Here is a 23,878-nt window from a genome sequence, read left to right on the forward strand (position 1 = left end):
GGATCTCTTCTACATCCCAACCTTCAGTGTCTGGCCCTCACGGCCTAGATGTTGAGAGCCTAGAATTTGCTTCTCTCGGGCTGTTAGAGGGTATCTCCCGAGTCTTGCTGGCTTCCAGGAATGATTTCACTAAGAAATGTTATCCTTTCAAATGGAGGAGGTTTGCCATCTGGTGTAAGGGTAAGGCCCTAGATCCTGTTTACTGTCCAACACAGTCCCTGCTTGAATACCTTTTACACCTTTCCGAGTCTGGTCTCAAGACCAACTCTGTAAGGGTTCATCTCAGTGCAATTAATGCTTATCATAAGGGTGTAGAGGGTAAGCCCATCTCTAGACAGCCTCTAGTTGTTCGCTTCATGAGAGGTTTGCTTTTGTCAAATCCCCCTGTCAAACCTCCGCCTGTGTCATGGGATCTCAGTTTCGTTCTCAACTAGCTGATGACAGCTCTTTTCGAGCCACTGAATTCCTGACATCTGAAGTACTTGACCTGGAAGGTCACTTTCTTGGTGGCTGTTACTTCAGCTTGTAGAGTCTGAGCCTCAGGCCTTAGTGGTGGAATCACCTTATACTAAGCTTTACCACAACAGAATAGTCCTCCGCATGCAGCCTAAGTTCCTGCCAAAGGTTGTGTCAGAGATCCATCTGAACCAGTCGATTTGTCATGCCAACATTCTTTCCATGACTTCATGCCCATCCTAGCGAGAGCATCTTGCACACCTTGGACTGCAAGAGAGCATTGGCCTACTATGTCAAGCAGACAAGGCCCCACAGACAGTCTGCCCAACTTTTTGTTTCTTTTGATTCAAACAGGGCTGCTGGTCGCCATCAGAAAACACACAATTTTTAATTGGCTGGCAGATTGCATTTCTTTCACTTCTTCCCAGACTGGGCTGACACTGGAGGGTTATGTCAAGGCTCATAGTGTCAGAGCCATGTCTGCGTTGGTAGCCCACTTGTGGTCAGACTTCATTGAAGACATTTGCAAAGCTTCAGTCCACACGTTCACATCTCATTACTGCTTTGAACAGAATACCTGACACGGTAGTCAGTTCAGGCAGACAGTGTTGCATAATCTGTTTGGGGACTAGAATCCAACTCCACCCCCCAGGCCCATTTTATTGTGTTCCAGGCTGCACTCTCACTCAGTTATATATAGTTTCAGGTTAATCTGAGTTATGTCCTCGCAGTTCCAAGGCCCAATTGACCAGTGGTGGTTGTTTTCTGTGAGCATGGATGCTAGAGATACCCCACTTGTGAGAATCAATGCCCTGCTTGTCCTCAGAGAAAGCGAAGTTACTTACCTGTAGCAGGTATTCACCTAAGACAGCAGGGCTTTTATTCTTACAAACCCTCCCACCGCTCCTTGGAGTTGTCTCCTATTTTTATTTTTTCTTGCTGTGGTATTTAACTGCGGTAGCCACACACGAGCGGTGGGTGGGAAGGCACCCGCGCATGCGAGGTGGAGTGTGTCTCGCACTCCACAAAAGCTCTTATGGCTTATCAGAAAGCCCAGACCGGGCAATGTGGCGCCGCGTTACCCACTTCTGAGACTATAAGCCCTGCTGTCCTCGGAGAATAGGTAAGTAACTTCACTTTACCACAATCTCTGGCAAGGAATTCCAGAGTTTAATTACGTGTTGAGCTTTGCTCTTGGCTTTTTGCCAGGGTACTTCTTCCTATTTATCTTCATTGACCATTCCATATTCTTCAGCGAGAGTCTTGCGCTCTATTAATGATCATCACATGATGTTACCGGGGCCTCATTTCGCTCAGTTGGAGTCAATGTGTCACACACTTTTTTTCTTTGCTATCTCTTCCCTATGGAACTCAATGCTTTTGACTATGCATAGTGAATTTAGGTCGGGGTTGAAGGCATGGTTGTTCCAATAGGCCTATGGTGATGAGTGATGGCATGGTGGGGTACTGATGCCTAGGAGAGAGTGAGAGTGATTGTTTATACTGTTATTTCTCAGTTTTTATTCATGATTTGATATACTTCCTTAACTGGTGAACAGAGCAAAGCAGTTAACAATACAATTAATTAAAAAAAAGAAAAGAACTACAATATATAATAGAAAAGTAACATAAACCGAGAAATAAATATTTTTTCTGGTTTGTTTTCAATTTACTACTTAGTATCTTCATTACGTTCCCCCTAGTCCTAGTATTTTTGGAAAGTGTAAACGAGTGATTTATGTCTACCCATTCCATTCCATTCAGTATTTTATAGACCTATGACATATCTCCCCTCAGCCATCTCTTCTCCAAACTGAAGAGCCCTAGCCAGTTTAGCCTTTCCTCATAGAGAAGTTGTCCCATCCCCTTTTTCATTTTTGTTGCCATTGTCTGTACCTTTTCTAATTCTGCTATATATTTTTTTTGAGATGCGGTGACCACAATTGCGCACAGTATTCAAGGTGCAGTCACACCATGAGATGCGGTGACCATAATTGCGCACAGTATTCAAGGTGCAGTCACACCATGGAGTGATACAAAGCTATTGAACAAAAGTAGCCAGATGATATATTCTGCTGGGTCAAAGCCACTGTTAGTTTCAGCCACCGGGTAGTTTGACTTTGGGGTGTGTGGTGCTGGAGAAGACTGGAAATGGGTACTCTGTCCTGCAAAGTCAGCTGAGAATCATAGCTGATAGATCCTCAAGTCCTGCTTGACTGTTTTGCTGCCACTTCTTTGTTCTCAAATATTTTTTTTCTACCTTTATCTTAAATTTTGGAGACTAGTGCCTCTCAATTTAGGGATCTTCAATAGTGATTTTAAAAAGGCACTTTAACATAAAATGACAGCCTAATAGCCTCTCACTGCATTTGTTCCCTGGTGTTTTCATTATTTTATGGAGCATAATATTCTTGTTGCTGCCGCAAACCATGGCAATGTCATTACAGCTTTCATAAAGCAGAGGATACATAATTTGAGGAAAAGATTTGCTCTTGGTGGTCACTAATTTATATTTCAAGGGTAATTTGGCAATGCCTGTTACTCTGATACAAGAAGAATGACTGACTAATCTTACAGCAACAGAATACTAGGACACTTGGAAGAATTTTCCAGACTAGCAGTTCTCATGAGCCCCTGCATAGGCCTGTGAATTAGAATAGCAATAATCATATGAACATTCATTATGGATAGCCTTAACATCAGATGTGGGGGAGGGGGGACCTTGACAACCAAATTTTGAAACCACTGTTCTAAGCTGATCTTGCAATGAAACCAGTAAACACAAAAAAGGGTTAAATATGAATTTATTAGAAAATAATAATGTAGTTGCTGCCGCTTTCACGCTTTCTTTTTGCTGCTGCTCATATTTATATGGAGAGGAAGTGGGCTAAGAACCAGGACAGCCAGGGCTCAGATCCTGCCTCTGCCACTGATACATCTTGTGGCCTTAGGCAGGTGGCTATCTGCCATTACCTCAGGTAATAAGCTCTTTGGGGAAGGGATCTATTGTAGCTGAATGCCTATAACCGCTGTATAGTGCTATGTAATCCAGTAGCACTATAAAATTAAGTGTTGTTAATCATGATAGTTAGTCGAGTGCTTTAAAATAAGCCTCTGGTTGGTGATTAAGCTGCATAATGATTATGCAGTTTAGACAGTGATTCCCAAACAACCCCCAGCTAGTCTGGTTCTCAGGATATGCACAGTGAACATGCATGAAATATATTTGCATACCAGTGAGGTGATGTATGGAAACATCTCATGCTTATTCAGTGTGGGTATTCTGAGAACCCATCCAGCTAGGGGTCCTGGAGGTTAGGTTTGCAAATCACAGAACTATAGAAAAAGGGAGACTAAGGGCCCAGAACCTTTTCTGTCAGCTCCCACTTAATTCTCGTTCAGTTCTTTTTGCAAGGGATTGGTCTAGGCGTAACAGTTCTGGAGGATCTGCTGCCTTGCTGCAGTAAAATTAGCCTTCCTCACAGCAACCGCTTAATCAGAGATATAATGGAAGGTGGAAGTACTAGCTCACAGAATACGAGATGTTTGAAATCTCTAGGATGAATATCAGGCCCATAGTCCAAGGGAAATAGCTAGAAAACTGCAGCAGTTATTCATGTTATTTCCATTAACCATGGCTATCCAAGGATATTCAGTGACACTGTCTGGATAGTGCCGGGACGAAGCTGATGGTTATCCAGGAAGCAGTGATATTCAGACTGTCATCCAGATAACTACCAAGAAAAATTGAATGTTGCACTTGCCGCTGTCTGAATAGCACTGGCACTGACTGCACTGCATGGATATTCGGTTCTGGTTGCAATCCAGAAATGGGTGCTGAAGATCCGTGGTTTTTTTGCGCCATAACTGGTATTTAAAAACAATGCATAGTGGTGACTACTGACCTATATATTTATGCCTCAGAAAGGCCCTGTTGCAGCTTCTAGCTCAAAATGATAGCATTCCTATCAGAATTGTTAAAGCACACAAGAAAGATGCAGCACTAGCCAATTAACTTGTTTACTTATTTAATTCTGCCTTTCTTCCTTCCTCTAATCCCATAAAACCAGGTTTGCAGAGGGATTGAGTATATACAAATAGATGATGCAGAAAGTTTCTGTTGATTCTGGGCATTTCTCTAGAGCAGAGGTTCTCAACCCAGTCCTCAAGACGTATCTAGCCAGTCAGGTTTTCAGAATACCAACAATGAATATGCATGAGACTTGCATACAGTGGAAGTAGCACATGCAAATTTAGCTCATGCATGTTAATTGTGGATATCCTAACAATCTGATTGGGTTGAGAACCCCTGCTCTAGAGTTACTTTGCTTTATGTTCACTTATGCATCCATCACCATTGTGTTGAAAGAACTTCCTGGTTAATGGTAACTTGATCCATAGTGACATTTACATGAGAAACCTTTAGCTGCTTTTAAGTGTACAGTGTTTTCCTTGCTCAAATGTCTGGGGTTTTTTTTTTCCTTTTAACTAATTCAGTCAGTTTATTGGTGCAGTAGAGCAAGAGGCATATTTTTTTTATTCCACATAGAGCCATTTCTTCCTATCTCTGGCAGAATTACAGAGGTGACTTTAAAGATGGTAATAGTGTTTTTCAGCTTTGCGGATTTTCTTGGACCAGTCTCTGCAGTCATCCAGTTAAAATACTTGGGGGAGGGTCAGTATTTTCTATCGCAGTTGTTGCTACACAGTAGTCCCAGGTTATTCAGACGTGTATCCTTAAACACTGTGCTTTATGACACAACAGATGCAATGCATCATAAGAGTCCAAGGTTCTTGAAAATGGAAACGGTTGACGTCTTCCAAGCTCTGTTTTGCTTCTGTTTGAACTGAAATCTTTTTGTCAAACAATGCTTGACAGCAGTTTCAAAATGTTATGCACCACACACAAGTTTTTTAATGCAATAAAGTGATTTTACATTAAAGAAAACTGCCATGATACCAATAAAGGGAACGTATACTTGAGTTTGAAGTACCAGAAAAATTAAAATGATGGAAAATAACTAAAATCAGTCTTTTATATTATGCTGAATCGTTCTCATTCAGTCCCATAAGTTGTAAGGATTGTAGTTCATAAACTCAATATTGCTGATATTGTGCCAGACTAACATATCCACTCAGCTGCTTTCCAGAACCTGCAATGTGATCCAAAATTAAACCATCAGACTTCATGCCACATATGCCCACATTGCTGCCAAAAGATATCCCAAGGGTGGTAATTCTGAGTCTGTGCTCAGTCTCATTTTCATTATCCTACTTGTTCATCCTACATGGATCTTATTGCAAGGACAACAAGAAGCAACATAAGCACTGGCAAGATAGATGCAAAGCATTGATAATGAAGGCCAAAAACTTATAGTAGTAATTTTTTCAGGTGTATAAGAAGCAGAAAGCCTGTGATGGAATCAGTGTGACCATTAGATCATCAAGGAATAAAAGGGGCATTCAAGGAGGACAGGGCCATAGTAGAGAGACTGAATTTTTTGCCTCGGTCTTTACTGAAGAAGATGTAAGAGATCTACCTGTACCAGAGATTGTTTTCAAGGGTGATGATGCAGAAGAACTGAACAAAATCTCAGTAAATCTGGAAGATATACTGAGCCAAATCGACAAATTAAAGAGTAGTAAATCACCTCGACTGGATGGTATACACCCCAGGGTACTGAAAGAACTCATATATGAAATTCCAGATCTGCTGTTAACCTGTCATTATAATCATGCATAGTACCTGAAGCGTGGCCAACGTAATGCCTTTTATAAAAAGAGATGCAGGGTGAACGGGAAATTGCAAACCAGTAAGCCTGACGGTGCTGGGCAAAATAGTGGCCTAGTGGTTAGAGCACCGGTCTTGCAATCCAGAGGTGGCCGGTTCAAATCCCACTGCTGCTCCTTGTGATCTTGGGCAAGTCACTTAACCCTCCATTACCTCAGGTACAAACTTAGATTGTGAGACCTCCTGGGACAGAGAAATATCCAGTGTACCTGAATGTAACTCACCTTGAACTACTACTGAAAAAAGGTGTGAGCAAAATCTAAATAAATAAATAAAATAGTGGAAACCATGATAAAGAATAAAATCACTGAACACATCTATGAGACAGAGTCAACATGGATTCAGCCATGGGGAAGTCTTGCCTCATTAATTTGCTTCATTTCTTTGAATGCGTGGATAAAGGTAAGGCAGTTGATGTAGTGTATCTAGATGAAACAATGTGACAAGGCAGTGGTCACGGCCAGAAGGATGCTAGACTGCATAGATTGGTATAACCTGCAGAAGAAAGGAAATGTTGAAGCCCCTTTACAAGTCATTGACAAGGCCCCACATGTAGCATTGTTTTGGAGGCTGTATCTTGCTTAGGACATAAAAAGTGTTGAAGCAGTTCAGAGAAATTCAGAGAAAATGGTATGGGGTTTGTTTCACAGAGGACAGACTTGAGGACCCTATACCCTGGAGGAAAGGAGAGACAGGGGTGATATGACACAGACATTCACATATTTGAAAGGTATTAATCTACAAAAAACCTTTTCCAGAGATGGGAAGATGGTAGAACTACAGGGCATAAATAAAGGTTGCAAGGGGGCCAACTCAGGAGTAATGTTAGTAAGTACTTTTTCACTGTTTTCATCTTCACCACCTGCGAGAGGTGGTGGAGATGAAAGCAGTAACAGAATTCAAAAATGTGTGGGATAAGCACAAAGGAATCCTGTATGGAACCAAACAAGCTTAGCAATGATTACATAGTAGATGATGACAGAGAAAGACCTGTACGATCCATCCAGTCTGCCCAACAAGTGTACGGTCCATCCAGTCTGCCCAACAAGATTAGATGACAACACCAGTAATTGGGAAACAAAGCCAGTGCTGGGCAGATTTCTACAGTCTTTGTCCTGATCGTGGCTGGACAGATTTGGATGGGATAGAGTGGTGCTTCGATGACAACTTCAGTAGTTGGAGAACAAGGCCTGTGCCCTTAAAATGACAAGGACAAATCAAGATCAAGTATACATATGTAGTATCACATCATACCTTATGCTATGAGTTTGTCTTGTTGCGCAGACTGAATGGACCATACAGATCTTTATCTGCTGTCTTTTACTATTTTAGATTTTCAGAAAGCATTTGACAAAATCCCTCATGAGACGCTTGAGAAAATGAGATAGGAGGCAGTGTTCTGTTGTGAATTATGAATTGGTTGATAGAAAACATAGGCTTGGGTTAAATGGCCAATTCTGTCAGTGGAGGAGGATGAATAGTGGAAGGCCCAGGGATCTTAACATATTTATTTATTTTGGATTTTGCTCACACCTTTTTCAGTAATAGCTCAAGGTGAGTTACATTCAGGTACACTGGATATTTCTCTGTCCCAGGAGGGCTCACAATCTAAGTTTGTACCTGAGGCAATGGAAAGTTAAGTGACTTGCCCAAGATCACAAGGAGCAGCAGTAGGATTTGAACTGACCACCTCTGGATTGCAAGACCAGTGCTCTAACCACTAGGCCACTCCTCCACTCTAGTATGCTAGTATTCAGCTGGAGTGCAGGAAGTATCTGGCCATAGACACTTAAAATTCTTTTGATATTGCATCCAGACACTCCGCTGTAGGTGTGGGGATGTGCAGACTGTCATGGCTGTGTGTCTCTGACCAGAACCAGTGGTTCATGAGAGGTTGACAGACATACCTTGCTTTGGAGACAATCTTTTTGGGGACAAGGTGGAGGAGGTCACTGGCCTCATAAAGAAACATACTAATACCATCCAGACCCTGACTCTGCAGCTTCCTCTTCTAGGATGTTTTCAAGTTAGCCTAGGTGGCGATCCTACTTTCAAAGACATATGTTTGTGCCATCTCACTCTGCCCAGAACCCTCAGACCCAGCGTTTTCTGCCTCGCATGTCCCAACATCAGAAGTCCCAGCTGGCTTCCCAGCTGAAGCAAAGGATGAGCTTTTGACTTGCACCAGCAGAGCATAGCCGCAATCCAAGTAACCATCCCAGACGGCCTACCGGCAGGGGGAGACTAAACCTTTTCCAACACAGGTGGCCCTTGTAACCTCCAACTGGTGGGTTCTTAAATTAGTGCATCTTGGTTATGCCTTGCATTGGTGTCAAAAACCACCAAATTGCCCACCAAGAGCAATGTTACATAAGAACTTAAGCATTGCCATACTGGGATAGACCAAAGGCTAATCCAGGTCACAAGTACCTGGCAAGATTCCAGAACAGTAAAACAGATTTTATGCTGCTTATCCTATAAATAAGCAGTGGATTTTCCCAAGTCCATCTTAAGAATGACTTATGGACTTTTCTTGTAGGAAGTTATCCAAGCTTTTTTTTAAACCCTGCTAAGATAACTGTTTTTACCATATTCTCTGGCAACAAATTCCAGAGTTTAATTACACGTTGAGTGAAGCAATATATTCTCTGGTTAGTTTTAAATTTACTACTTAGTAGCTTCATTGCATGCCCCTAGTCCTAGTATTTTTGGAAAGAGTAAATAAGCGATTCACTCCTATCAATTCATCAACTCTCGGCACAATCAGATACATGTAGAGGAAATCTCCACCCTTCTACAGGCTAATGCAGTCAAACCCGTGCCACGAGGGGAAGAAGGAAAGAAATTCTATTCCAAGCACTTCTTTGTGCTCAAGAAAACAGGAGGATTTCATCCCATCCTAGACCCAAGGGCCCCTGAACAAATTCCTGGTCAAAGAAAAGTTCAGGATGATTTCCATAAACACCCTTCTCCCCATGATCCAGGAAAAAGACTGGCTATGGTCTGTGACATAAAGGATGCCTTTACCCACATTTTGATACTTCCCAATCACAGGAAGTATTCAGAATCTGAGATAGGGAAACACCACTACTGGTATCACGTTCTGTCGTTTGGCCTCGTGTTGACTCCCAGAGAATTCAACAAATGTCTAGTGGTAGTTGCAGTGTATTTGCACAGATTGGAATATGTGGTTTCCTGTCTAGATCATTGGATGGTCAAGAGCACATCGCAGGAAAGACGATAGTCAATGCACCTAATTATTCAGGTGTTGGAGCTACTAGGGTTCGTGATGAACTACCCCAAGTCCCACCTTTTCCCGGTTCTGTGTGGAATTATTATGGATAGAAATTCCATGTGTGAAGGGAAGGAGTATTCTTGTAGGGCTGTACTACCGTCCGCTGGGACAGAACACACAGATTGATTAAGAAATGTTTACAGAAATTAAGAAAGCTGGCAAATTGGGCAACATTAAAATAATGGGTGATTTCAGTTACCCCTATATTGGCTGGATAAATGTTACATCATGGAGTGCCAGGTAGATAAAATTTCTAGATGTAATAAACAACTGCTTCTTGGAGCAACTGGTCCAGGAACCGACAAGAGGGGAAGCAATTTTGGATCTGGTCCTTGGTGGCGTGCAGGCCATAGTGCGAGAGGTGGCAGTGTTGGGTCCACTGGGAAACAGTGATCATTATATGATCAACTTTGAGCTATTATCTGGGATGAACCCACAAAGGAAATCTACTGTAGCTCCATTTAATTTTCAAAAGGACGACTATAATCAAATAAGGAAAATGCTTAAAAAGAAGCTAAAAGGATTGGCTACAAAGGTTAGGACACTAAGGGGCTCATTTTCAAAGTACTTAGACTTACAAAGTTCCATAGGTTACTATGCAACTTTGTAAGGCTAAGTGCTTTGAAAATACACCTCCATATCAGGCGTGGATGTTATTCAAAAGTACCATCTTGGAAGTCCAGACCAGATACATTCCACGTATTTGCAAAGGCAAAGGTGGAAAGAAGAGAAAACGACAGCCATCATGGTTAAAAAGTGAAGTGAAAGAGGCTATTACAGTCAAAAGATTGTCCTTCAAAGAATGGTGAAAGGACCCATATGAAGAAAATAAGAAGCAACATAAGCACTGGCAAGTCAGATGCAAAGCATTAATAAAGAAGGCTAAACAAAATGTATGATTAGAAACTTGCTGCAGAGGCTAAAACTCACAGTAACAACTTTTTTAGGTACATAAGAAGCAGAAAGTCTGCGAGGGAATCCGTGGAACCATTAGATCACGCAGGAACAAAAGGGGCGCTCAGGGAGGACAAGGCCATAGCAGAGAAAGTGAATGAATTCTTTGCTTCGGTCTTTATGAAAGAAGATGTAAGAGATCTGCCTGTACCAGATATGGTTTTTAAGGATGACATGGAGGAACAGAAAGAAATCTCTGTGAACCTGGAAGATGTACTGAGCCAAATTGACAAGTTAAAGAGTAGTAAAGCACCTGGACCTAATGGCATACATGCAATGGTACTCAAAGAACTCAAGCATGAAATTGCTGATCTGCTGTTAGTAATATGTAACCTGTCATTGAAATCGTCCATAGAACCTGAAGATTAGAGGGTGGCCAATGTGACTCCAATTTTTAAAAAGGGTTCCAGGAGTGATCCAGGAAATTAGACCAGTAAGCCTGACATTGGTACCAGGCAAAATAGTGGAAACTATTATAAAGAATAAAATTACAGAACACATAGACAAACATGGTTTCATGGGACAGAGTCAGCATGGGCTCATCCAGGGGAAGTCTTCACCAATTGGTTCCATTTCTTTGAAGCCGTGAATAAACATGTGGATAAAGGTGAGCCAGTTGATGTAGTTTATCTAAAATTTCAGAAAGCTTTGGACAAAGTTCCTCAAGAGAGACTTCTGAGAAAGTTAAAATCATGGGATAGGAGGCAATGTCCTTCTGTGAATTAGGAATTGGTTATTGGATAGAAAACAGGGTAGGGTTAAATGGTCATTTCTCTCAATGGAGGAGGGTGAACAGTGGAGTGCCGCAGGGGTCAGTACTGGGACCGATACTATTTAACATATTTATAAATAATAGGAAATCAGAATGATGAGTGAGGTGATTAAGTTTGCAGATGACACAAAACTATTCAAGGTTATTAAAACACGTGCAGACTGTAAAATATTGCAGGAAGACCTTAGGAAATTGGAAGACTGGGCATCCAAATGGCAGATGAAATTTAATGTGGACAAATGCAAGGTGATTCACATTGGAAAGAATAATACAAATCATTGTTACCTGATTCTAGGATCCACCATGGGGGTCAGCAACCAAGAAAAAGATCTAGGTGTCATTGTAGATAATACACTGATATCTTCTGCTGAATGTGCAGTGGCGGCCAAAAAAGCAAACAGGATGCTAGAAATGATTAGGAAAAAGATGGTGAATAAGACTGAAAATACTATAATGCCTCTGTGTCGCTTCATGGTACGACCTCACCTTGAGTATTGTGTTCAGTTCTGGTCGCCGTATCTCAAAAAAGATATAGTGGAATTAGAAAAAGTTCAAAGAAGAGCGACCAAAATGATAAAGGGGATGGAATTCCTCTCGTATGAGGAAAGGCTAAAGAGGTTACGGCTCTTCACCTGGAAAAGAGACGGATGAGGGGAGATATAACTGAGGTCTACAAAATCCTTAGTGGTGTAGAATGGGTAGATGTAAATCAATTTTTTACTTGTTCTAAAAGTTGAAAGACTAGGGGACACTCAAGGAAGTTGCATGGAAATATTTTTTCACTCAACTAATAGTTAAGCTCTGGAACTCTTTGCCGGAGGATGTGTAACAGCAGTTAGTGTATCTGGGTTTAAAAAAGGTTTGGACAAGTTCCTGGAGGAAACGTCCATAGTCTGCTATTGAGACAGACATGGGAAGCAACTGCTTGCCCTGGGATTTGTAGTATGGAGTGTTGCCGTGATTTGGGTTTCTGCCAGGTACTTGTGACCTGGCTTGGGCACTATTGGAAACAGGATACTTGGCTATATGGACCATTTGTCTGACCCAGTATGGCTACTCTTATATTCTTATGAATCACCACCTGTGCACCCAGATTTTGTTATAGAATACTAACATTAACATAAACTGGGATCAGCGCACCTTACATTTACTGCCCACAGTTACACAGCCATAGACCTGGCATAAGTGCTTGCAGATAAATGTGGCCAGGGTGTGCATAAATTACAGTATTTAGGAGGTTACCTGCATAAGTGGCAATTTTGCCCATCTCCCTTCCATATGAATACCTCTTGCATTTACATGTTATGCCACTGATTCCCGAACCTGATCCCGGAGGCACCCCAACCAGTCAGGTTTTCATGGTATCCATCATGAATATGCATGAGAGAGATTTGCATGCAGTGTCTCCACTGCATGCAAATCTCTCTCATGAACATTCTTTGTGGGTATCCTGAAAACCTGACTGATTGGGGTGCCTTCAGGACCCAATTTGAGAAATACTGTTCTATACCACTTACGTGCACCCTTACAGAATAGCACTTAGTCGCTTTGCTTCTGCTTACACGCATAAGTGCTGGTTTTCTGTACATTTACGCTTGCAAGTGACACATGAATGCAAACACTGAGGTGTCGAATTGCCCATATAGAGGTAGGTTCAGTAATGGAGTCTACAAAATCGGTGCCAAAAAAACCTGCTTTAGTATTACTCTGTAAGCTGCGCCTAAAGTTTGACGCAGTTTATAGAATAACGCTTAAGCATTATGGTCATGCGTAAATGTAGGCGTGACCATTTGCACCAGTGACAACATGGTGCAAATGCCCGCAACGTGCAGAGCACCATTCTGTAATTATGCATATAATTCAAAGCCATGCCCCCATTCTGCCCCTAAACACCCATGACATCCCCTTTCCTTGCACCTTTCTTCAGGCCACACGTAAAGTTTATGCATGTAACACCCAATCAAATATAATTAGTGCCAATAATTAATTATTAAAAAGCCAATTACTGGTACTAATTGACTTATCCAATTAAACTACACACACAAATCGCCAATGTGCGTAAATTTGCGTGTGCAATTTTTGCAACCTTTACAGAATGAGGGGGATGGCACTATTTTTTTTTTTTTTTTAGTTTAGGCAAAAATAAATCAATTTTTTTTTTATTTCACTGTGTTTTAGGGGGAAGGATATTTAAATGTTGATAAAAATGGCTGTTACTCTTCTTTTTAAGATTTGGAAAAGGACCAGAGAAGATGGCTGATGAACCAAATCCATCAGGAGGTGACCAGGAGGATGTTGAAGACTTGAGTTTTGATATGGATTTGAATAGTAGTGATGAGGACAATGAAGACTTCACTGACAAAGAGCTAAAAGAAGAGAATCAAACTGAAGGGAAGAGTCACCAGCCTTCAAAACAGAAAGGCTTAAAGGACTGTAGTGTTTGAGCTAGTATGATTCCCATATCTTTTATACAGAGCTCAAGTATCTTATAACACGTGAGGAGACTGCTGCAGTTTTCAGACTCTTGCTGCAAAATTTCACAGTATTTGCTTACATTTGTACTGTTTTGTGTATTAAATATATCATTTATTTTACATATTAAGTTATTTTCTAATTTTGTATCTGTATAATTAATTTTACTAAGTAGATTGGAATGTGGGCAGAAAAGGAAAAGAGAACCCAGTGTGGGAGGAGGAAGAAGGGAGAGATGGAGGGGCAGGAGTTCTGGGATTAGAGGAGTAGAGACAGCAGGGGAAAGTTTTATGACCTTGGGAAAGGAAGGAGGGGGATGATTCTAGGATTTGGATAATATGGGAGAAGGGAGAGTATTGGGGATCTAAAAAGGAGACACACTTACTCCAGTTCTGGTTCTGTTTTCCCATATATTCTTTCTCCTTCTTTCCCACCCCAGTCCTGTTCTTCCTTTCATCTACCTTAGCTCCTTAGCTCCCCCAGACCATCTCCCTACTGTAGTAGAACCCTATTTTGAAATATAATTTGAAGTGTTACTTTTATGGTGATGTCTAGTCGTTGTGTGTTACACATACACACAGATGTTTTTAATAAGTTACCTTCTGCCATTTGAGTTGGGCCAGCGTGTGAGGAATTACAGCAGGTCTGATTCTCAAGATGTTCTCGGTGAATATTCACACAACCATATTTTCATACATTTGGTCTCTGGGGCAGATTGATGTACCTGTATTGGTTACACTGAAATGCAGAACTGTTCTGTAATCCAGGAGGACTGGATTTGTATATCTCTGTATCAGGCTAATTTGTAGTTGAAACACAGTGCAACAGATTGAGTTCATGTAGTGAATACATTTAAAAGTCATAATTAGCCTTTTGATGGCTACAAAAAAAAATTTTGAATTCTCATACGCTTCCACCACATGTGGCTATAGGTCTCTCTTTCTATACATCCCTTCTAGTATGTGGTATGGCTTATTCATCTCATGTAGCTTTGATGGAGTTCTATAGCTTCTCTGAACAATATTTTGTATTGTGTGTTTAAATGAGTAAGGCAATGAGGAAGTTTAGAGGTACTGGAAAGACTAATTTCCAAATTTAGCAAACAAATTTTTGTGTGTGCTTAGGAGTTTTTCCCCCTAATGCATTAACTGGTTAATATAAGCAATACTGTAAGCAAATTGTATGTATGATAAATTCCTCTCACAAAGAGTACTTTGTAGTTTTATAAATGCCTTTCCGCTCTTTATTTTTATTATGTTTTTCATTGTTCTAGCCAAAATCATCATCAGAGTAACACACAAGTCAAAACTCACAGTATAGGAGAGATCCAATAGACTCTAGGTAATAGCATGAAAAAATAATTTAAAAAGAAGCACCCATCTGGAAAAGTTACTGAGGCAGCTCAAACTGCACAAAGAGTTCGATGTACAATAAGGATGTTAAAAGTCTGTGCTCTAAGATTACTACTACTACTACTACTACTTAACATTTCTAAAGCGCTACTAGGGTTACGCAGCGCTGTACAATTTAACAGAGGGACGGTCCCTGCTCAAAGAGCTTACAATCTAAGAGACAAGTGAACGGTCAGTCCGATAGGGGCGGTCAAAATGGGGCAGTCTGGATTTACTGAAAGGTAAGAGTTAGGTGCCGAACGCATTGAAGAGGTGGGTTTTAAGCAAAGACTTGAAGATGGGCAGGGAGGGGGCTTGGCGTAAGGGCTCAGGAAGGTTGTTCCAAGCATAGGGTGAGGCGAGGCAGAATGAGCGGAGCCTAGAGTTGGCGGTGGTGGAGAAGGGTACAGAGAGGAGGGATTTGTCCTGTGAACGGAGGTTAAGGGCGGGAACGTAAGGGGAGATGAGGGTAGAAAGGTAGTGAGGGGCAGCAGACTGAGTGCATTTGTAGGTAAGAAGGAGAAGCTTGAATTGAATGCGGTATCTGATTGGAAGCCAGTGAAGTGACCTGAGGAGAGGGATGATATGAGTATATCGGATAGATAGAAAACATATAAGAGTGTGAACTTAGTTGAGATTCCTTTCCTTGAGATAATAAGGTCTCTCCTAGAGATATGTTGAAAATGTATTTTGCTGAAGTCTTCAAGTTAAACATGGATCAGATTCCAAGTATTCCTGAGGCTTGTTATTTGCCACAGAAGTGATAGAAATATTATTATTAGCATACCAGACGCACGCAGCGCTGAACACCTGATACAAAGAGACAGTCCCTGCTCAAAAGAGCTTACAATCTAAATAAGACAGACAAGACAGTTACGGGTGAGGGAAATACTGGGTGAGAAGGAAGGAAGGGACAAGGGGAGGGCAACTGAGTAGTGGCTAGGAGCTAAAAGCAGCAGTGAAAAGGTGGGTTTTCAGCATAGATTTGAAAAGAGGTAGAGATGGAGCTAGACGTATAGGTTCAGGAAGTCTATTCCAGGCATAAGGTGCCGCGAGATAAAAGGAACGAAGCCTGGAGTTAGCAGTGGAGGACTCTCTGGATAACTTTGGACTCTTTTTGGAATCTAATCAGTTGAGTGATACTAAAGCAGCACTGATTATTACTCTCGGTAGCAGCTCAGATAGAGATTGGGTACTCAAGAATTATTTCAAGAACAGACAAGTTATGTTTAGGAAAGAAAGTATCTGTTTCCCAATTTATGCAGAGGAACTCAAAAACAAAGGAAGCCGTTTCTGCTGTTAAAATCTGGGGGTTTAAAGTTTGGGAGGACCCTTCTTTTTGAAGTTTCCATTTAAATGTGTTATTTTCCTTGCAAGCTGCTAACTGTGAGGTCCTTTTTACTAAGCTACGGTAAAAGGGGCACTGTGCTAGCATCAGCCAATGTTTTTGATGTGCGTTAAGGCCCCCTTTTACCGTAGCGGGTAAAAGGCTGTCTCTTTTTCTGGAAAATAAATGGCCATGCTGCCCGATTACCACTGGGTAAGCACCGGCGCTACAAAAATAGAAAATATTTATGTAGCACTGGAAATGGCATGCACTGGGGGTGGGACCTACCGCCGGGCTCCTGTGGTAGCCTAGCGGTAGTTCCAGATTGGTGCGCAGTAAGCCTGTTGCTGCATGCCAACCCTTTAGTAAAAGGGCCCTTATATTTTTTTGGGACCTGGCACATCTAATTTCATTTTTGGCCACTAAACAGTTGCCCAGCTCAACCCACGTAGGCTGAAGTTTTGGGTCTACTGAAAGAGTATATTTATTTATTTATTTATTTGTATCCCACATTTTCCCACCTATTTGCAGGCTCAATGTGGCTAACATAATGCCGGATCTGAGAAATACAAAGTGGTATAGCATGTGCAAGATAGGATATCTTACAAAGTGGTGTTGCATTAATGTTCATGGATGATAGAATAAATTATAGGGTAATTAAATAGTCAAGTATAGAAAATTCATTTCCAGTATGGGAAATGAAGTGGTGGTGCATCACGCGTTGCGCCTGTCCGAATAAGTGAGGTAGTCCGGTGTCCCTCAGTGAGTGTTAGGCTTAATGAGAGAGATTTCTTTAGTTATTTCCTCTATTTTCTCCAGTTAACTATTTGGAACCCCAGTAATGGACTTTAGCATGTTATGATAATAAGAATACATGGGGCCCTTTTACTAAGCTGCATAAGCGTCTACACGTGCCCAACGTGCGCCAAAATGAAGTTACCGCCCAGCTACTGTGTGGCTCTTGTGGTGATTTCATTTTTGGTATGCATCCGATATGCGCATCCGAAAAATAATGTTTATTTTCATACGCGTGTATTGGGCGCACGCCAAATGGCATTTGGCATGCATAGGTCATTACTGCCTGGTAAGATCTCAGACCCAAAATGGCCGCATGGCAATTTTAATTTGATGTACATCCATTTTCAGCAAAAATTTTAAAAAGTATTTTTTTTTTTTAGAGACGCGCTGAAAAATGATTTCTGCACATGCCCAAAACATGCGTCTACACTACTGCAGGCCATTTTTCAGCTTGCCTTTGTAAAAGGTCCCCTATATCCTATATAATAAAACTCACCTCCAACATTCTAATGCTTGGGACCATGGCTCCCTCAGCAGGTGGTCTACTAGGCAGCATCGAACTCAATGACGTCAACAAACACAGCTGAACGCAGGAACTGGCTGCTGGCACGTGCAAAAAAAAAGAAAAAAAAGGCACCAGACCCACAGTAACAAAAAAAAAAAAAAAAAAACCAAAAGGATGAAGAGAGAGCCTCCGGGCAACTCAGCAGGGGCCCTCGACCACACTACAAGCTGCAGGAAGCTCAATCGCCCTCCAGTCCTGCACTAACCAAAAAAAAAAAGTGAACACACAGGCTCCGGGCACCTCAGCAAGCAGCAGGAAGCTGAACAGCCCTCTGGACCCGCACTAACAAAACAAAAACAAAGGTGAAGACACAGCCTCCAGCCTATCAGCAGGGGTCGACTATAACACAAGCTGCTTGAAGCCTAGCAGACGGACCAACTTTCCTAACAGCAGGTACACTTATGGGAGAGAAAGGGCAGGGAAAAAAAAGAGCACAATCACGAGATTAAAAAAAAGAAAGAAAAGGAACTGAAAAACCAGGTGGGGGGGGGGGGGGGGAACTACCCTGCACCTCAGACAGAAGGAAGGGGTCATACACACACACACACACAACACATAGTCTTTCACTCTTTGTGTGACACACACTCTCAAACACACACACTCTCTGTCTGACACACACACATGTTCTCTTTCACATGCAGGGAGGGGGGGGGGAGGAAAAGAGAGGGGCCTGGAACTTCAAGGGGAGACAGACAAAAACACATGGAAAGGGGGGAGAGAACAGAATGAGAGGGAAAGGGGAGAGGACAAATGTTACACATGGATGGATGGAGGGCATGGACAAAAGAGCACAATCGCAGGATTAAAACAAGGAAAAGTTACTGAAAATACAAACACATGGGGGGGGAGGGGACGACCCTGCAACATGGACAGAAGGAAGGGGTCATGCACACACACAAATACACACACACAGAGACAGACACACTCTCACACACACACTCAGACTCACTGCTCGCCCCTGTGGTCCCAGAACTTCAAACACAAAAGGTGGGGGTAACTGCACATCTGACAGAATGAGGGGGTCATGCACACACGCAGACACATACTCTGGCACACTGTAGCTCTGTGTCACACACACACTCTCTTTTCCACTCTCTGTGTCTCACTGTGACAGACACTCAAACACACACACTTTACTAATAACTCTACAGATACCAAAAAAAAAAAAACCAAAACCATTGCTAGCGCCCGTTTCCTTACAAACAGAAACGGGCCTTTTTTACTAGTTATTTAATAATACCAATGCTATTGTGTTTGGTTTTGCAGAAGTAATTACTTCTTTTGTTTTTTTCTTTGTTATAACATGCTTTTCTGTGCAAGCTTCCTTTACTTGGATTGATAGCATTATAATTCAATAAATAAATGATAATAATAATAATAAAGAAGCACCCAAACACTACATTCATAGGGAAAGAACACATCAATACAAAGAACAAATGAGGAGAGCTGATTTTACTAAGGTGTGTTAGCTTTTTTAACTCTTGCTAAAAATCAGCTTGACATTAAGGGCTAGATTCTGTATATGGCACCTGAAAATTAGGTGCACTCCTATATTTTATGGAATAGGCTTAAATTTTCGCGTTGTATATAGAATGCGCCGAGCACCTCTCCCCTAACCAAATTTAGTTGCAGCCTTTTACGCCATATTTTACTTGGTGTAAATCCTGATGCCTAAATTAGGCACAGAGCGAGTGTATTCTATAACAAAGCGCATAGATTTTGGGAACACCCATTCCCCACCCATGGCCACACCCCCTTTTCAACTATGTGACTTAGAATTTAAGCACACCACATTACAGAATACATTTAGCGAGTTATGCACATAAATCTTAATGCCAGTTAGTTGCTTGTTAACATCCAATTGACAGCACTGATTAGCTAGTTAACTAATTAAGTTACTTGCACCGTTATAGAATATGCTTCAATTTCTGCTTGGAAATTAAGGCATGATAAATAGAATCCTGGGATAAATGCTGAGACACTCATATTCCTATGGGTGTCTCAGTGTTTACCCCTCCAGATTCTATATAGTGTGCTTAGAGATGTGCACCAAAATCCAAGTGTATTCTATAACATGCATAACTTGGCTTAAGCTAATCAGCATTGATAAAAGCTCTCAAGCAATAATGAGCACTAATTGGTAATAATTATAATTTACACACACAACTTTAAAATGTGTTCTTGTGCCTAACTTCTAATACGTTCAGGCAAAAAGGGGTGTGGTTATGGACAGGCAAATGGGCATTTCTTGGGTGTTCTGAAATTTATACTTGTGGTTATAGTATATAGCCCAGTGTGCCTAAATCATTTACACCATCTTTTCATTAGTGTAAATGGAGGCACATCGTTTTAGGCACTGAAATAACTGTGTGTGTTTTATATACTGTGCCTAAATTTAGGTGCCGCTTATAGAATACACTTGGCGCTGATTTCCACACCGATTTAGAATCTCCCCTTTAGCATCAGCTGATTTCTAGCATGAGCTAAAAACGCTAGTGCACCTAAGTAAAAGACCCCCCCCCCCCCCCAACCATAGTGTCTAATAAATCAATATTAACATTACTAGAACTCCCAGAACAGGATTCCAGCTCAGTGTGTCAACTTTTATCCTTAAGCTACAGAGAGAACTGTCTTTTTTTTTTTTAAACCCACACATATGATTTCTCCAGAGGTATATTTAAAAAAAAAAATTGGGATCTTATGTGCAGTAAGCTGTCTCCAATTCAAAATGTATTTACATGTTTGTGTGAAGTTAATTGACATCCCAAAAATGCAGAATTTATAGCATCAAACAATTCATTTTGTTTAAAAAGAAGTTTAAGAATCCAATCATGATCGGTTTATGAGCACAAGATACTAATCATATGACCTCTCCATATTTACAGCAGAACCCTCCCCCCCCCAAAAAAAAAAAAAAAAAAATCTGAGGTCTGGCTTTGTGCCTAGCGCCAGGTACTCTTCTCTTGGTGACAGCAGGTCCTTGCTGATCTCTGCACTATCACTGATGGCCTTGTAATGGTGGCAACAACAGTGCCTGAAGCAGTCATGGCAGAGGCTGCTTGCGGCAGAAAGCAAGGCAGTAGCAGCTTCTGATGCCTTCTTGCTCCTGTTCTCCTCATCTCACCATACACACTGGAGTAATTCTATAATGTGAGCTAATTACATACATATTTGATGCACAAAGCACCTAAATGCCAAAAGTCTGTAAATGTGTGCATATTTTACATAGCATCATGTATTTTACAGGTAAGTGCACACATGAATGGATTCTGTGCGGGATTCATCCAGTCTGCCCAACAGTCATATTTTTGATCAATTCAAGAATCAACAATGAACATGATATTATATACCTGATCATAATCTTTCTTTAGTATTTCTAGGACAGGCCATAGAAGGCTGTCCGGCGCTGTCCTTATGTTCCGACATAATCGGAGGAATGAGATAAAAATCTGGTTACAGTTATCCAAAAGTTGGGAAAGAAAAGAGAGGTGCTGTTGCTGGCAGATTTCAACCTGCCAAATGCAGATTGGAAAGTTCCATCTGCGGAACTGGAAAGAAGTAGAGAGATCGTGGATTCCCTTCAAAGTGCTTTACCCAGGCAAATAGTGACGGAACCCACGAGGAAAGGAGTGACACTGGATCTGGTGCTCACAAATGGGGAACATGTGTCTAATGTCCGAGTGGGTGCCCACCTGGAAAGCAGTGATCATCAAACAGTTTGGTTTGATATAACTCCTAAAGTGGAAGGCAGCCACTCAAACCTCAAAGTCTGGGATTTCAAACATGCTGACTTTAGTAAAATGGGGAATTACCTGAAAAAAGAGCTGATGGGCTGGGAGGACATACGAGAAATGGAAAAGCAGTGTTCTAGGCTGAAAGGAGCTATAAATATGGCTACTAAGCAAGAGAAAAAGAAAACCAATATAGTTGTTCAAGCAAGTGGCTGAGAAAATAAAGGCTTCTTTTAGCCTGGACCACTGTCCTTCCACTTCTCGTATGTCCTCCCAGCCCATCAGCTCCTTCCTCCTCCCATTTTGTTAAAGTCAGCTCGCTTGAAATCCAGGACTTTGAGTTTAGAGTGGCCGCCATCCACATGAGCTGTTATATCAAAACAAACCGTTTGATGGTCACTGCTTCCCAGGTGCGCAGCCACTCGGACATTTGACACACTATCCCCATTCGTGAGCACCAGATCCAACGTGGCTCCCTCCCTCGTGAGTTCCGTCACCATTTGTCTGAGCAGAGCACTTTGGAAAGCATCCACAATCTCTCTACTTTCCGATTTTGCAGACGGAACCTTCCAATCTACATCCGGCAGATTAAAATCTCCCAACAACAGCACCTCTCTTTTCTTCCCCAACTTTTGAAGTGAGGTAACTACATTTGCTGATGACACAAAGTTATTCAAAGTTGTTAAATCGCAAGAAGATTGTGAAAAATTACAAGAGGACCTTACCAGACTGGAAGACTGGGCATCTAAATGGCAGATGACATTTAATGAAAGCAAGCGCAAAGTGATGCATGTAGGAACAAGGAGCCCGAACTATAGCTACATAATGCAAGGTTCCACATTATGAATCATCAACCATGAAAGGGATCTAGGGTTGATAATATGTTGAAACTCTCTGCTCCGTGTGCAGTAGTGGCTAAGAAAGCAAATAGAATGTTCAGTATTATTAGGAAAGGAATGGAAAACAAAAATATGGATGTTATAATGCCTTTGTATTGCTCCATGGTGCGACTGCACCTCAAATATTGTGTGCAATTCTGGTCACCGAATCTCAAAAAAGATATAGTGAAATTAGTTCCCCAGGATCAAAGTCCACTGCATTAACCACTAGACTACTCCTCCATTCCAAGTCGTGATTGCATGAGACCTTGCTACTTTCCTTTCCTCCCCATTCTAGTCTTTGCATGGAAATTTCCTGTTACTCTCTACCTTTTCGTATTTTGGGCCTTTCCTCTGGAACTCACTTCCACTGTACTTCTGTAAAAAGGCTGTGAATGCCTACCTTTTCCAGCTCTCTTTTGCCCAGGCTCTCAGGATGGAGAGTTTAACCATTCCATCAGCACCATTTCTTTTCCTTTTCTTCTGACCACATGATTGATTTTAGCTTCTATTTCTGACCTCTCTTTGATTTATTGTAAACTGCCCTGATGTCCTCTTGAGTTTAAAGGCCAATCTACTAAACAGAATGAATGAATAAATAACATGCATTACCATTTTGAAAACCCAGATAAAATATATCCATGCCATCAAAAAGGATCAAAACAATACCAAGTGATGACCAGTGTGGTTTTGTGGTAAGGTGGAAGAGGCAATGAAAGCCAAAGAGGCATCTTTCAGAAAAGTTTATATTATATATATATATATATATATATATATATATATATATAAGCAATATGCCAGGTTGAGAGACTTTGAAAAAAGCTTGCTATATTTATTTGGGTTTTGATGTACTATCATTTGAGCAATAAAATAGCATGTGACACAAAAGAAAGAGGCTGCATTGGACAAAAATTCAGCCACCTAATATAGGGGTCCTTTTACTAAATTGTGGTTCAAAAGTGGCCTTTGTGTGTCCTTGCACAGGTGTTTCTTGCTCACAAAGGCCATTTTTACCACAGCCATAAAATTAGCCTTTTTCTATTTTTGTATTAATGGCCGAGCGCTAATTTTTCCATTAATATGCAGCTGTTAAAACAAAAAAATTAGCATGTATGCACTTTCTGCCACCCATTTTGGAGGTGGTAAGAGCTCACACGCTATTCTTGCGCTAACCAGTTAACAGTAATGTAGCTGTACTGATTAGCATAGGAACACCCACTCTCTGTCCCTAGACATGCTTCCTCAAAAAATGTTTAAAATATTTTTGAGCACGTGGTTAGCCACGCACATTTGGCACTTACCACAGGATGTCTGAGCGTGTTCTGTGTTACACCACATGTTAGCATCTAATGCAGTTTAGTAAAAGGGTCCCATAATGTCTATCTATTTTAAAGGGGGTTTGGACAGATTCCTGAGGGAAAAGTCCATTGAACATTATTAAAAATTAA

At 41.3% G+C, this 23,878-nt stretch overlaps 1 protein-coding gene across 1 annotated transcript in view; it reads left to right on the forward strand.

The window, feature by feature from the left end:
- C2H9orf85 (chromosome 2 C9orf85 homolog) overlaps nt 1-13,862 on the forward strand; it is a 146,639-nt gene extending 132,777 nt beyond the window's left edge. The window contains exon 4 of the mRNA XM_030193863.1: nt 13,499-13,862. Within this exon, the coding sequence (XP_030049723.1) occupies nt 13,499-13,712 (214 nt within the window). The 3' untranslated portion in view covers nt 13,713-13,862. The remainder of the gene's footprint in view (nt 1-13,498) is intronic.
- The last annotated feature ends 10,016 nt before the right edge of the window (nt 13,863-23,878 follow it).

The sequence above is a fragment of the Microcaecilia unicolor genome, chromosome 2 (assembly GCF_901765095.1).
Source record: "Microcaecilia unicolor chromosome 2, aMicUni1.1, whole genome shotgun sequence".
Lineage (NCBI taxonomy): Eukaryota > Metazoa > Chordata > Amphibia > Gymnophiona > Siphonopidae > Microcaecilia > Microcaecilia unicolor.